This window comes from Ambystoma mexicanum, chromosome 2p, assembly GCF_040938575.1.
Source record: "Ambystoma mexicanum isolate Mex_15411 chromosome 2p, UKY_AmexF1_1, whole genome shotgun sequence".
Taxonomy (NCBI): domain Eukaryota; kingdom Metazoa; phylum Chordata; class Amphibia; order Caudata; family Ambystomatidae; genus Ambystoma; species Ambystoma mexicanum.
Genome location: NC_090923.1, coordinates 1481014549 through 1481029150, shown reverse-complemented (window position 1 = coordinate 1481029150; position 14602 = coordinate 1481014549). Strand labels below are relative to the sequence as shown.

The 14602-nt window shown below is 47.8% G+C and overlaps 1 protein-coding gene across 2 annotated transcripts in view; it reads right to left on the bottom strand.

The window, feature by feature from the left end:
- The window catches only part of EEF2KMT (eukaryotic elongation factor 2 lysine methyltransferase), an 835612-nt gene that overhangs the window by 285884 nt on the left and 535126 nt on the right, over positions 1-14602 (bottom strand). The window contains exon 7 of one of the 2 annotated variants that reach the window (XM_069646118.1): positions 10007-10241. The exons of the other annotated variant lie outside the window; for it this stretch is intronic. Within the exon in view, the coding sequence (XP_069502219.1) occupies positions 10213-10241 (29 nt within the window). The 3' untranslated portion in view covers positions 10007-10212. Of the gene's footprint in view, positions 1-10006; positions 10242-14602 lie in introns of those variants that run through there. 2 annotated transcript variants of the gene reach the window in all.

The following is a 14602-nucleotide window of genomic DNA, read 5'->3' as shown; positions in this document are numbered from 1 at the left end:
CTGCGTAAAAAAGAAATCACAACCTTCTGCTACAGAAACGTAAGCAGATTCTAGAACGTCTGGGCACCGTTCCTAGATTACGCAGAGCAATTTCCGGGCGCTACCCGTCAACCTCCTACCCTCCGATGGTTGTCAAAATATGATTAATCGGCAACCTTGGAAGTAAAGAGCCCCCAAGACATTCAACAAAACAAAAACCTGGAACAGAAATAAAACCAGATCCGCCAACTTGCAAAGCCCCATGTTCATTAACCATATACATGTGGTAAGCTGCCTCCCCCGAGCCCTCCAACTTTATTTTCTTTTGTGTTTTAATATGCTTATTCTTTTTTTTGTTCTTTTCGTTATGTTTACATGTTATAGAAAAACCAAATAAAAAGACATGTTGAAAAAAATGTCCTCTTTTACAACATATAAGCAAGGTGAAAAAAGATGATGAGAAAACCTAAAGAAATGAGCATCCATACAGTTAACAGTCACATATAGGGAGACTCATTTTATAGGGCTAAATATGCATATATATATATATATATATATATGCATATTTAGCCCTATAAAATGAGTATATATATATATATATATATATATGGGATACATTACTCACCGTAATCGTATTTCTGATGCTTGTATCTGCTTAGATTCACATGCTGTGCATAGGCCGACATCTAGTGGAAGCTGCGGAGTATTACAGTTTGTTTTTCGAAACTCGAAAATGGACGTCGACACAGGGCGTGCCAGTAATACTATCCCTAGTGTGACGTCCACTGTACCCAAGATCCCTCACGCGTCTAGGATCCTCAGATTGTATTTTTTCTGACATGAGGTAGCATGAGGAGTAGCGTGAGTACAGATAATCCAAGAAGATAGACAGAAAGGTAAGACTACAAGCAATCATGCGCCTTCTCTCGGAGGGGAGGAAGGGTGGGTCGCATGTGAATCTAAGCAGATACAAGCATCAGAAATACGATTACGGTGAGTAATGTATCCCTTCTGAGGCTTGTGGAATCTGCTTCGATCACATGCTGTGCATAGATTAGCGAGCAGTCCCAGAAGAAGGAGGTGGGATGTGAGAAGGGTCATGAGCAAATAAGTGTCTTAGAACCGCTTGTCCCACTTGTGTATCTGCCTTGGAATGGGTGTCAATGCAGTAATGCTGAGTAAAAGTGTGAATAGAGCTCCAAGTAGCTGCTTTGCAAATGGTGTCAAGGGGTACATTCGCAATGAAAGCCAGAGTGGCCCCAATGCCTCTAGTAGAGTGGGCCCCTGGCGTAAAAGGCAGAGTTTTTTCAGAGAGTGAGTAACACAGCTGGATACAGTTAATAATCCACTTCGAGATGGCACCTTTAGAGACGCGATCCCCCTCTCTGCCTGTAGCTACGGAGACAAACAGTTGATCTGTTTTCCTTAGCGGTCTTGTTTTATTTACATAGTAGAGGACCGCCCTACGCACATCTAGGGTGTGTAGTTTCACCTCAGCCGAGCTTTGCAGGTTCTGGAAGAAAGCCGGAAGCTCGATGGACTGGTTTACATGGAATTTTGATATAAATTTAGGTGAGAACCTAGGGTGTGTGCGTAAAACCAGTTTGTCTTTATGGATAGTAAAGAAGGGATCCTGCACTGACAGAGCCTGAATTTCACTGACCCTTCTTATAGAAGTAATAGCTACTAAGAAGGCCGTTTTATAAGTCAGGTGTTTGAGACTGCTTTTATGCATGGGTTCGAAAGGGGGGCCCATGAGCTTGGATAGCACCACATTAAGGTCCCACCCTGGTGGTGGGTTTGAAATAGGAGGGTGAAGTCTCTTTACTCCTTCCATGAAGGCTTTAACTACTGGTACTAGAGGGCTGCCAGGTGTACTTTCAGTGAGTTAAAAACCAATCCTGCATCTAGCAGGTGGAGCATGTATGTAACAATAGTGGAAGGAGTGCAATCAACTGGGTTGATTTGTCTACTCTGGCACCACATAACGAACCTCTTCCACTTGTCAAAGTAACAGTGCCTTGTGTTTGGTTTCCTAGATTTCTTTAGGATGTCCATACACCTCTGTGGCAAATTGAGGTGTCCAAACTCTATGACCTCAGGAGCCATGCTGCCAGGTTCATTGAGTTGGGTTGCTGGTGCACTGTTTGACCTTGGTGCTGGGACAGTAGGTTGTACCAGGCTGGAGCTTTGATGGGCTCGCACACCGCCATCCTGCGTAGGTGTGGGAACCACGGTTGTCTTGCCCACATGGGAGCAACTAGGACGAGCGTCATCGATTCCCTGTTCATCTTGTTCACCACTTTCCTGATGAGAGGAGTTGGTGGAAAAGCGTACGCAAACATCCCTGACCAGTTCATCCACAGGGCGTTCCCCTGGGAGTCTGGTTGGGGGAACCTGGATGCAAATCCTGGGCATTGTCTGTTTTCGCTTGTGGCGAATAAGTCTATAGTGGGGAAACCCCACTGAGAGAAGAGATCTTCTACGACCTCTCTGTGAAGAACCCATTCGTGTTCCTCTGGGAGGGAGTCTCTGCTCAGAGCATCAGCTAGGGAATTGAGCTCCCCTGGAACATGTTGTGATGACAGGAAGATGTTCCGTCTGAGTGCCCATATCCAGATTTTCTGGGCAAGCTTGGACAGATTTGGCGAGCGAGTTCCTCCTTGCTTGTTCAGGTAGAACATGGCTGCAGTGCTGTCCGTCCGGATTTGCACTGACAGGTTTAGTAGATGGGGCTCGAACGCCTGAAGCGCTCTGAATACTGCCAGAAGCTCTAGCAGGTTGATGTGGTTCTTGGCCACCGAGTGAGACCAGAGACCCTGAGCTGTGTGGTGGAGATGGTGAGCTCCCCACCCCATCAGACATGCATCTGGAGTGACTACTGCCTGTACTTCGGGATCGTAAAAGGGTTTCCCCTGTGCGAGATTCTCTCTTGTCCACCAGTGAAGGCTTTGTACCAGTGTTGGCGAAATGACCACTAGATCGTCCCACTGACCACTTGCCTGAGACCACTGTTTCGCCAACCATTCCTGCATGGGACGCATGCGCAGGCGCGCGTGGGGGACCAGGTAAATGCATGACGCCATCATGCCCAGTAAACGCATTGCTTTGCGTACCGTTATTTGTTGACCGGACTGATAATGCGGAATTTGCAGTAGTATATTCCGAATTCTTTCTTCTGAAGGAAAGATCAACCCCTCCTGGGTATCCAGGATTGCTCCTAGGAATTGTTTTGAGGTGCTTGGCACCAGGCTTGACTTCTTCTCGTTGATTGAGAAGCCTAACTCGTGTAGGAGGTCGATAGTCCTTTGAGTGTTTGTCCTGCAAATTCCTGGGGTTTCCCCCGTTATGAGCCAGTCGTCCAGATAAGGGTACACTGGGATTGCCTCCCTGCGTAGGTGTGCAGCCGCCACCGCCAGTACCTTGGTGAATACCCTTGGTGCTGAAGCTATCCCGAAGGGCAGTACCTTGAATTGGTAGTGGCGACTGTCCACCTTGAAGCGCAAGTACTTTCTGTGCGCTGGGAACATGGAAATATGAAAATAAGCATCTTTCATATCCAAGGTTGCCATGTAATCCCCCTTTTTTAGGAGGGGGATTACCTCTTGTAGCGTGGTCATACGAAATTTTTGGGGCTTGACATACTTGTTGGCAGGCCGTAAGTCCAATACTGGGCGCATTGTCAAGTCTTTCTTTGGCACAAGGAAGTAAGTTGAATAAATACCCTTGTTTACCTGGTGTCCCGGGACGAGTTCTATCGCATCCTTTTTTAGAAGAATGGCGATCTCCTCGAGGAGAATCTTCTGATGTTCTAAGGAGTGTACTCTTTGTCGTGGAGGATGGCTCTGGGGACGCTGCAGTAGCTCTATACAATATCCTGTGGATAATGTTGACAGCACCCATCTGTTTGATGTGATCCCTTCCCAAGCCTGGGTGAAGTTTGAAATGCGTCCCCCTACTGGGGTTGCGTGAGAAGGGACCCTGAACTGAGCGTCACTGCTTTGGTGGAGGCATGCCGCCTCCCTTGCTGGGGCTGCCTCTGCCTTTACCACAACCTCTCCTATTACCTCTGCCATAACCCTGGGTAGACTGTTGGTTGTTGTTCCACTGTGTACCCTGCCCCTGGGAATAGTTAGATCCTCTCTGGCAATTTTGGCCGCGTGGGCGACGAAAATTACTATTCCCTCTCTGGTTAGGGGGTTTATTGGTTAACTGGCCAAGGGACTTGAGTGTCTCGTATTCGTCCTTGGCATTTTTCAGTGCGTCTTCGACCGACTTACCAAACAACAGATCGGCTTCCACCGGTTTGTCCAACAATGATGCCTGTGTTTCTGCCTTAAAACCAGACTGCCGTAACCACGCATGTCTCTTGATAACAGTACCTTCTGCTATCAATCTGCCTGCGTTGTCCGCGGCGTCGAAGGTTGCTTTCAAAATGCAACCAGACACGGCTCTACCCTCTGCGGAAATCCGAGCTAATTGTCCCTTTAACGGTTCAGGAGCAGAGGCTATGAGAGCCGCGACTTCCTCCCACTGATGGCAGTTGTAGCTGGCCAACAGGGTGGTGGAGTTAGCAATCCTTGCTTGATAGGCGGAGGTTGAGGCTACCTTCCTGCCGAAACCGTATCGTTTTTTGCTCTCCTTGTCGGGAGGAGCTTCTGACGAAGACAAGGGTGTCCCAGCCCTCTTACGAGTGTTGGTGACAACTAGGGAGTCTGGCTTCAGATGTCCTCTTATATAGAGAGGGTCAGACTGTGCCGCCCTGAAAAGTTTTTCAACCCTGGGATTGACTGCTCTGGTGAGGTTTGGGTTCACCAGGGACGGATCTATTCTCCGCTGAATGGATTCAAGGATAGGGATGGTCTGGGCAACAGGCCTCCTTTCTCCCACTAACACTTCTGCGAAGTCCCTTTCCTCCTGTACACCGTGGGTGTCAATGTGGAAATGTTCTGCTGCGCGAGCGAGAACCTCATTTAGGAGGGGTTGGTTATCGACCGGGGAGTCGGTAACCGGGGCTTCGTTCTCTACCGGGGAATCTACTCTGTATGTTTCCGGGTCATCCTCTTCTTCTTCCTGGTCCTCATCATCCCCGTAGTAGCCCGTCCTGGTTTGCTCTTCTATCATACCAAATTCTTGGTCTCCACAAAAGGAAGCCTCTCCTTGATACCGTGAGTATGGTGTTGCGTAAGGTTGTACCTCGAAGGGTTCAGACCTCATCGGGGTTTCAAACCAGGCCTTCTTACTCGGGGGGATAGGATCAGTAGAGCCTGAGGGTGTGGCCCCTTGTGGGTCATACGAGAGGAAATGTTCTGGATTTTTATCATAAAAATCAGCCAAAGAAGACATTCTTGACATGACCCTATCTATGTCTTCACTGGACCATTTTTTGGAACTGGGAATGACTCTCTCAGCAAGTCAATGGGATTTATCTTGAGTTGCTTTGCTGGTTGTGGACCTATCAGCAGACCTGGGCTTGTCTGTCTGTTTAGGGGGGGTGGAGTGTTTCACCGGTGTGGAAGAATGTACAGGTAGTTTCTTCTGCTGTTTTCCCCCCTACCCGTGCGTAGAAAAATGTTTTCCCTGTCCCTTAGTGGCTCCGGAGTTTTTCGACGCCTGGCGTCGAGGATCGGGAGAGGTGTCCCTGTCCTTCGAGCTGGGGCCTCGCTGGCTTTAATTGCGGGCTCCGACTCCTGGAGCGCGGTCTGGGGGTGGAAGTCGTCTTCGTCTTCCGACGATCGAACTTTTGTTAGCCTAGGGAGCGAGGCACTCTTGGCAAGAGTGGATGATTGCCTGGAGTCATGCGGCGATCTTGATCGAGAGCGCCCAGAGGACACCGAATCGGACCGTTCTGTCTGTTCCTCTTTCCGAAAACTCGACGTCGTCGAGTCTCGGTTGGACTTAGTGTGTTAGTGCGACCTGCGCTCGGCTGTCTTTCGACACCGTAATGCCCTTGCCGTCCGAAAGCACGGCGTCGCTGCCATCGCTGAAGGCGCCCTCCACTGCCATGGCCGCCTGCCTGGCGTGGTGGGCCCAACGCTTCGTCGAACGGTCCTTAAGTGTCTTAGGTTTAAACCTACTACGCGCTCTGCAGTTCGCTTCGGGGTGGTCCCTCGGCAAGCAGAGATTGCACGTGGCGTGCCTGTCGACCCAAGGGTATTTGCGATTGCACTTGGGGCAGAATTGAAAAGGGGTACCCTCCATACGCACCTTGAGGCAGCGGGCTGGTAAGTGTAGAAAATCTATAAGGTGTACCTATATACAAAGAGTGTAGAGTATGTGCAACCCCCCACTCTCCCTACTTGCAGGGCCGAGGCCAGAGGCCTTCCAAGGCCCGTGCCAAGGCCCGTGCCAAGGCCAGAGGCCTTCCGAGGCCCAAATCCGTTGTGCAGCAGCCGACGGTCGATTTCTTCTCCAAGCCGGCGTCGAGTGTCGAAGTTCGACGTTGGGATGGGGAAAGGATGTAAATTAATCAATATTTTAGCAAAAGTATGGCTAAGGCCAGGGGACTCCGCAAAATGCTTCCGACCAGTATGGCGGAAAAAAACAATCTGAGGATCCTAGACGCGTGAGGGATCTTGGGTACAGTGGACGTCACACTAGGGATAGTATTACTGGCACGCCCTGTGTCGACGCCCATTTTCGAGTTTCGAAAAACAAACTATAATACTCTGCAGCTTCCACTAGATGTCGGCCTATGCACAGCATGTGATCTAAGCAGATTCCACAAGCCTCAGAAATATATATATATATATATATATATATATATACATACATTACACACACAATTTGTACTTTTACACTGGCAAATTTCATATGGAAATCATCACACCAAAACAACAGCAAATCAACTCAAATTGGTCAATTTACAAACATGTTAGAATTTATATGCATAAACACTTGCATGTAAAAAAAACTACATACAACTAGGACATTAGTACGAGGGAAAATGTCTATAAAAAGTTACAATCTATAAACATTTGGAACACCAAAGTTAAGATTGAATCTAGTATTAAACAGTAAACATAACAAATTAAACACAACATTAAAATCAATATTGATGGAACCTTGACTCCCCCTTCGCAAATAAAGTACCATTACATGGGCAAATAATAATACTTACAACATACATAGCAAACATATATAGGGTTCGAAATGGAGGGCAGCAGGAATCTGTTTTGCTTCTTCTGTAGCTTGATACCCACAACTACCAGGATCTACGTTTGACTCCCACACCTGGCCAACTGGTGTAATATAATCACATCCATGTGACATTAACCTTGTGTTTTTCCAAATGTGTATGAAGGAGCATTAGGACACATTTAGAAGACATTTTAACCCCAATGGGTCTTCTGTAATAGAGAGAAAGTTACAGTTTGCAGATCACATATGGAGCATTTCCCCAAACTGCTAACATCACCTGCTGTTAGGGAGAATTCTCTGTAAAGGCTAATTTCCCAAACCTAGTGAGTCCCCCAGCAGCTTTGCTGGATTTTTGGGGTTTATTTTGTTCTCCTGCTAAGAGTGAGACTCTTTTTCTCCCACTCTTAGACATGATTTGAGGTGTTCCTTTGACTTTTTATGTGTTTTATGGGCTATGGGGTCCTTTACCCCATAGGGCTTCATGTGTTTTTGGTATGTGGGTTACACAGCACCCTCCATGCCGTAACCCAGGGGTGTCGTAGCGACCCCCAAACATAGACTCCATACCCTGGGACTGACTACTGTCTCCCAGGGCATGTAAAGTTACCATTGGCTTTACTAGTCTCAAATTGTGAACAGAACCAGTACAAACCATCCTATTGTGGACGTACCGGTCAGGGCAATTCGATTGCCCCGGGGTCTGTTGTTCAAGAGGGCATAGTCCAGTTCCCCCCGACCGAGTTTTGGCTGGTGGCAGTGGATACTACTTTTTATATTCAACCGCAAATATATTCCTATGGGATTTTCCCATTGTTCGAGGCTACCACTTTTTAATATAGCCTCGAATATACCGTCGGTTTATTAAATTAATATTAATTCACCGGTTGGTAATTTTTGCTGAAACTTGGTTCCAAAATGGCGTTTGTGTTCGCTTCTGTGACTCCAACCCAAGTCGAGCCCTTTGTTCCACTTTTTGGCGGGCTTCTCCACAGAAGCCTCCAAAAGTGGTGCCACTCTGTCTGGGTACCACAGAGGGTATGGGAGGGGGTTTAGGCACCCTGGACTGAGTTGCCTCGACAACTCAAGTCGCACTCTTGTGTGATTGGCCCAAGTGGTGAGTCGGCCGGCTCACCACTTAGCATGTTTAATTGACAGCTAGGCTGAATGAATGGGGGTTTTCTGCATAAAAGCAGGGCTTTGGGGACTGGAACTTCAGAAGTCGCCACAGGACCTAAAGAATCTGAGGAAGGAGAAGCCGAGCCGACTTGCAACGACGACACCACCGGTGGAGCCCTGCGGAACCGTCTCGCCACTTTTCCCGACGACAGAGGAGATCTCCAGTCTGGAGAATCTTCTTCCTTTGACTGGTGGGGATAACCAGTTTGCCTGTCTTTTCGCCTTCCTGGACCATCTCGTGGCCGCCTTGCCCGTGCCAAGCACCCCGGCAACCGGAATACCACAAATCACCACTACCGCGAAGAAAAGGGTGGTACCTTGTAACCGGGAAACTCCGCGGCTGGTTTCTTCCCTGGCAGCGCAACGACCTTCAGCTTTCCTCCACGTCGAGACCTCCTCTTCCTCTGGACGAAACACCGACTTGCACCCGCTACTAGGAACAACTGCCCCCGCTAGAGCGTTCTTCCCACCTTCAGGTACTGTGTCCCGCCTGGCTTCCCTTGCGACAGATCGTTCGGGGTGACAGTAAATCCTTGACTTTCTAACCTGGGCTAGCCTGGGGCCTGTTAACTAACTTTTCCTGACTTAACCCCAATCTTTTGCAAACTTTCTACAAAGACTCTTTGGGCATAACCCCACTGTGTGATCCTGGACACATTTCGCTTGCTCTCTCTAAGAGTGGGCCTGGCATTTGAACTTCCTTGCTCCCCAGTAGACTTTGCCTAACCTGCCTCACTGTGGTTCTACGAAAAGTATTGAAATTTGTGTGCTTTCATAACTTTGCCTTTTTCCCTCCCTTTTTAATAACTTATTAGAGTGCCATTTTATGTTAAGCGCTCACCTCTGTCTAAAAATAAGTGGCGTTTCTCATTTAGACTTGTCTAATAAGTAATTAGGGCTGTATATATATAATAGTGACTGTGTGTTGAATTTATTTACCTCTCTTTGTGCTAGTGTAATAAGTGTGTCTTTAAATAAATAATTAGATACTTTTACACCAAAGCTCTGGTCAGTGTTTGCTTGTGCTACTGTGTCTCTGTACCTATTGTGTATACTCTATATACTGCCTAACTCATCTTGAGAGAAGTCTGACTGCTCAGCCACAGCTACCAGGTAAATCTGGGTGGTACAGACTGCTACCAATTGGGTTTACTGCCAAGCACCTGTAGTCCTAAATCTTTTGCAGTGGTCCCTAAGGGAACTGCACAGGTTTCTGCCTAACACCTGCTTACAGGGTTGGTGCCTAATATACAGGAGCTACTTTCCGCTCCTGCTCATCAAACCTATTTAGATCCCTGCATATAATACAATCTTAAAACACTCAAGCTAACCATTTAAATACATAAGTACAGTACACACTAAATTACCTCAAAACACTTACTAAAATGTGTAGTTACATACATATAGTTATTAAAATACAAATCTAAAAACATATACTACAGTCACTATCGCCTTCATAAAGCATTTAACAGCACCCAATGAAGATTGCCCAAGCGGATAGCGCAGGAAGTCTTGATTCTATTAAAGACACGAAGGCAAGCATTATGCTTTATCTCCTTTAATCTGCTTAACAGCATTTTAAATCTTTCTTTTTAGTATACAATATTTTTTTTACACAAGCCCATTTGGCTTACAAAACAAAGAAACAAACAAAACAACATGACTGACAGTGGAGGTGATCCTACATGTCCCATGATCCTTCTCCTGACTAGTAGTCCCAGCCTCCATCCTGTGGACCAATGAGGGCTCCTTCCCTAGTATAAGTCTCTGTCAGTGTAGGTACTCTCCTCTTCTTTTAATAGTCTTTTAATTACTAACACCATAAACAGAACAGTCTATAACGCAGTCGGATAACGAGCTTGCTAACTCTTCTACTCTGGCCTCTTCTCTGATGATCCCTGATGCTTTGCTAGAAGCTCATTCTCGGGAATTCTTCTGCTCCTCTCCTATGTGGAAAGAGATCAACAGTGTAAGGGAGGGGAATTCGTCACAACTCCTATAATATACAATATTCTTTACTAATCAATTTCTGTTATATTAACATAGCATCAGTTAAATACTCGAATTCCCAGAGGGTGGGATAATGCTCGCCTCCGTATCTTTAATAGAATCAAGACTTCCTGCGCTATCCGCTTGGGCAATCTTCATTCTATTACAAGACCGGAGGCGAGCATTATGCTTGTTCAAAGCTTTTAATGACCGTTGATGCAATATTTGGCACTGGTTTAAAATAGAAGGTTCTAAACACTGAGTCACTGGACCAGTCTGCCGCTTTCATGATCTCATGCAGTGGAACTCCGACTGCAAAAGCCCTGGAAGCCATTGGTCCTCTGGGCGAATGAGTTCCAAATACTGAAATATCAATTCCTGCTAGTTCCATCACTTCCTTCACCCACCTAACTATAGTAGCTGGCGCCACTGCTTTATGAGGTCTCCTGCGCGCTATAAGTAGTTGTGTTACCCCTGCGGGTCTCAGATCCGCTGTCGCATACGCCTTTATGCATTTAGCTACGCAAAGCTTGCCATTATATGGGAAATAAGGGTAGGTAATAACCTTGGAATTGGTCTTAGTACGCTGCGCGATATTAAATGCCACTCCTTCAGGATAGAATACCTTCCTGTCAACCTCGAGCGCTTTAACATCTGACACTCTTCTACAAGATACTAAGCATAGTAACGTGGCTAGTTTCCCTGACAGCTGTCTACGCGATAACAAATCGTTTCTGGGCCACTGCTCGAAAAGGTGAAGTACTTTGTTGACATCCCAGAGTGATGAATACTTTGGCAGTGGAGGATTGCTCACTTTCACGCCTTTAGGTAGTCTTACTACGCTTGGGTGTTCTCCCATTGGTGCACCGTCTACTAGCTAATGTCCGGCTGAGATCGCCGATCTGTACACTCCAATTGTCCTGAAGGCCTTTCCTGCTGCGGTCAGCGATGCTAGGAAAATTATAACTTGAACTATAGGAGCTGAAATGGGAGAAACACTCTTCTCCTCGCACCACAATTCCCATGCCTGCCAAGCGGAATTATAGCTCCTGATTGTGGACGGAGCTCATGAAACTCTGATAAGGTCTGTAGCCTCCTCTGAAAGGCCTGGCAAACACCATCTACGCCTGAAATTCTGCAGGCTAAGAGAGTCAGCGTCTGATCCTGGATTAGAGTGTGAGGAGCTCCTGTCGGATCTGCGAGGAGATCCGTTCTGTGAGAAATTCTCTGGGGGAAATCCGTGGAAAGTTCCATCAGAACTGGAAACCACGCTTGTGACTTCCATTCTGGTGTCACTATCACCAGCTCCGCTTTGTCCCTGCGAACCTTTGCTAGTGCCCTCGCCAGCATCGCAAATGGGGGAAAAGCGTAGTGGGTGTGATCTCCCCAGCAGTGTAGGAACGCATCTGTCCCTGCTGCGTTCAGGTCCAGTCTCCAACTGAGGTATCTTGACAGCTGCGCATTCAGTCTCGATACAAAGAGATCTGTATGCAAAGGACCCCATCTCTGTTGAATCCTGTCGAAGGCTGACCTGTGTAGTCTCCAGTCGGTCGAGTCTACGACGTATCGGGAGTTCCAGTCTGCTACTGAATTATTTACTCCGGGTAAATATTCTGCCTTGACTGCTATCTCCCTCTCTAGGTAGGCGTGCTAAAAATCCTTCGCTAGTTCTGCTAACTTCTTGGATTTTGTGCCTCCCAGCTTGTTGATATACCTCACCGCCGATATGTTGTCCATCTTCAAAAGGATCCAACACTGTAGTCCGTCTTTGGTGAAGGCTCTGACTGCGTAGGAACCCGCTAGGAGTTCCAGACAGTTGATGTGCAGTTTCAACTCCTCCTGAGACCACTTTCCTCCGGTTTCTGTGTGACCGCATCTGGCTCCCCAACCTGATCTGCTGGCGTCCGATTCTATGGTCATCTCCGGCAGATCTCCGAAGATTGCTCGGCCATTCCAAGCTTCCATGTTGTGAAGCCACCAGCGTAACTCGGTCTTGCTGTCCTCGTCTAGGGTCACTAGTCGATGGTATTTCCATCCTTTCTGTAGGTATCTGACCTTGAGCCTTTGCAGGGTTCGATAATGTAGAGGGCCTGGGAAAATAGCTTGGATGGACGCTGCCAAGAGGCCCACTATCCTGGCTAGATTGTGAAGTGATATAACTGGCTTTTTTAGGGCCATTCTCAAATCCTTCTTGATCACCCTTATTTTGCTCGGAGGGAGTTCTAATGTGGCTTTCTTGGTATCTATAGTAAAGCCTAGAAACTCCAACCTCCTGGAGGGCTTCAGCGAGGATTTCTCGATGCTGATGAGAAACCCCAGCTCCGAGATTAGCGACGCTGCCCATTGGACACTACTGTGCAGCCTTTCTTTGTCCTCTGACATAAAAAGGATGTCCTCCAGATAGATAATCATCCGAATACCCTGATCTCGCAGGGCGGTCGCTAGGGGCCTCAGGAACTTGGTAAAGGCCCACGGGGCTGAGGCTAGGCCGAACGGCAGAGTCTTGAACTGCCATATTTCGTCTCTCCAGCTGAACTGCAAAAACTGCCTGAACTGAGCCGCTATGGGAATCGTCAGATAGGCGTCTTTTAAGTCTATGCGCACCAACCAATCATTCCTTGGTAGGAGGTCTGCTAGAAGATGGATTTCCTCCATCTTAAAATGCCTGTATATGAGCCAGCTGTTCAACACCTTCAGATTGATAACAGGTCGAACCTTGCCCTTGCGGTAAACTAGAAACATGTTGCTTACGAAACCTGCTGAGTGACTCTGAGCTCTCTCTATTGCTTGCTTGTTCGCTAGCGCTTGAATCTCTAGGTCTAATACACGCATCTGTGCTTGTGAAGTGTGCATGTGCCGTGGTGGGACTGTCTGCTGGGGGATTTCTATAAACTCTAGGTGGAATCCCTGCATAGTCTGCAATACCCACGCGTCTGACGAAAGCTCTCGCCATTTGTGCACAAAAAGCAAGGTTCTCCCTCCTACTAGGGGATATGCCGCTGCTAGCTATTTCACCTGAGGTGTTACTATGCTGCCTGAAGTATCCTCTGCCTCGGCGACCTCTGAATCCCCTGCTCCTATTGGGGAAAAAGGCGTCTTGTTGTCGTGACTCCCAGTATTGGGCTCTCGGGCCCTGAGGTCTTCTATTGGAGTTTTACCGGCCGGTCGATCGACCTCTGAAGCGACCAACCCCTACAAAAACTCATCCAGGGAACACTTTAAGTATTGAGGCCTGCGCCTTCTCAAGCGCAGTGTAGGTGCCTACAAATGTGTTCATCTCCTTGACGAACGTATCGCCAAAGAGGAGGCCTTACGCACCTTCGCCCGCTTCATATGATGCCAGATCACCCAATTTATTATCTATCTTTAGAAGCATAGATCATCTTCTCTTGGCTGATATGGCTCTGTTAGCGTTTCCAAGCAGACACACTGCCCGTTGGGCCCAGCCTGCTAACATAACGGGGTCCACTGGCTCTCCTGTGTCCTTGGATCTCTCCGCTCAATCCATTATCTTGGCGATCGAGCCTGTGAGATCCAGGATCTTGTCCTGGCAGGACCGCCATGCTCGGTCCATTCCACTCCGGGTGTCTTTGTTGGCCTTTGTGACAAATGTGAGCATCTTCGGATCAAGTTCCGGAGAATCTGCCACTTTACCGGCTAGATCTGGTCTGGGACACTCCGCTCAGAGTCTATACCTGGTTTCTTTTTCCAACGGTTTTCTTATCTTTTGCGAAATATAAGTCGCAACTCTTGGAGACGGGGTCCATTCTGTGGACCTAGGGTGCAAATGGACTCTGGCTCAAACATATCCGAAGTGTCCTCGTCTTGGGGCCCCTCCACTAGGCTGACTTTGGCATCTAGCTCTTGCATGCTCTCTTTATCGAGGCTAAACTCATCCTCCTCTTGACCCTCCTCCTGTCCGAATTCGTCAGAGGATGATAGAGCTTCCCCTGGATTATCAGGGGGTACGAGGCTGGGCACAGCTGATGCTTTTGCCAGGAAGGCTTTCTTAAGTCTGTTGAAGGCATCAGCAGCCTCCTGGGGCTTCTCTGTGTTCCCCGTGATATGGCCCATGGGGGGTAGAAGAGTGCTTCCTCTTCCGGCCGACTTTACTCCCCCTTGTATAGTTCTCTAGAGGCTGTGAAGTGGAGGTCCCCTCACCTTGGTCATTTTGCTCACCAGCTCTGGTGCCCAAAAATTCTTCTAGGACCATAGGTCTGTCCTGGATGGGCTGCACCCCTTGTACAACTGCTTTGACCAGAGACTCTCCCAAAACCTTTTTAAAACTTAGGGATAAGTCCATCTCCTCCTCCTGCAT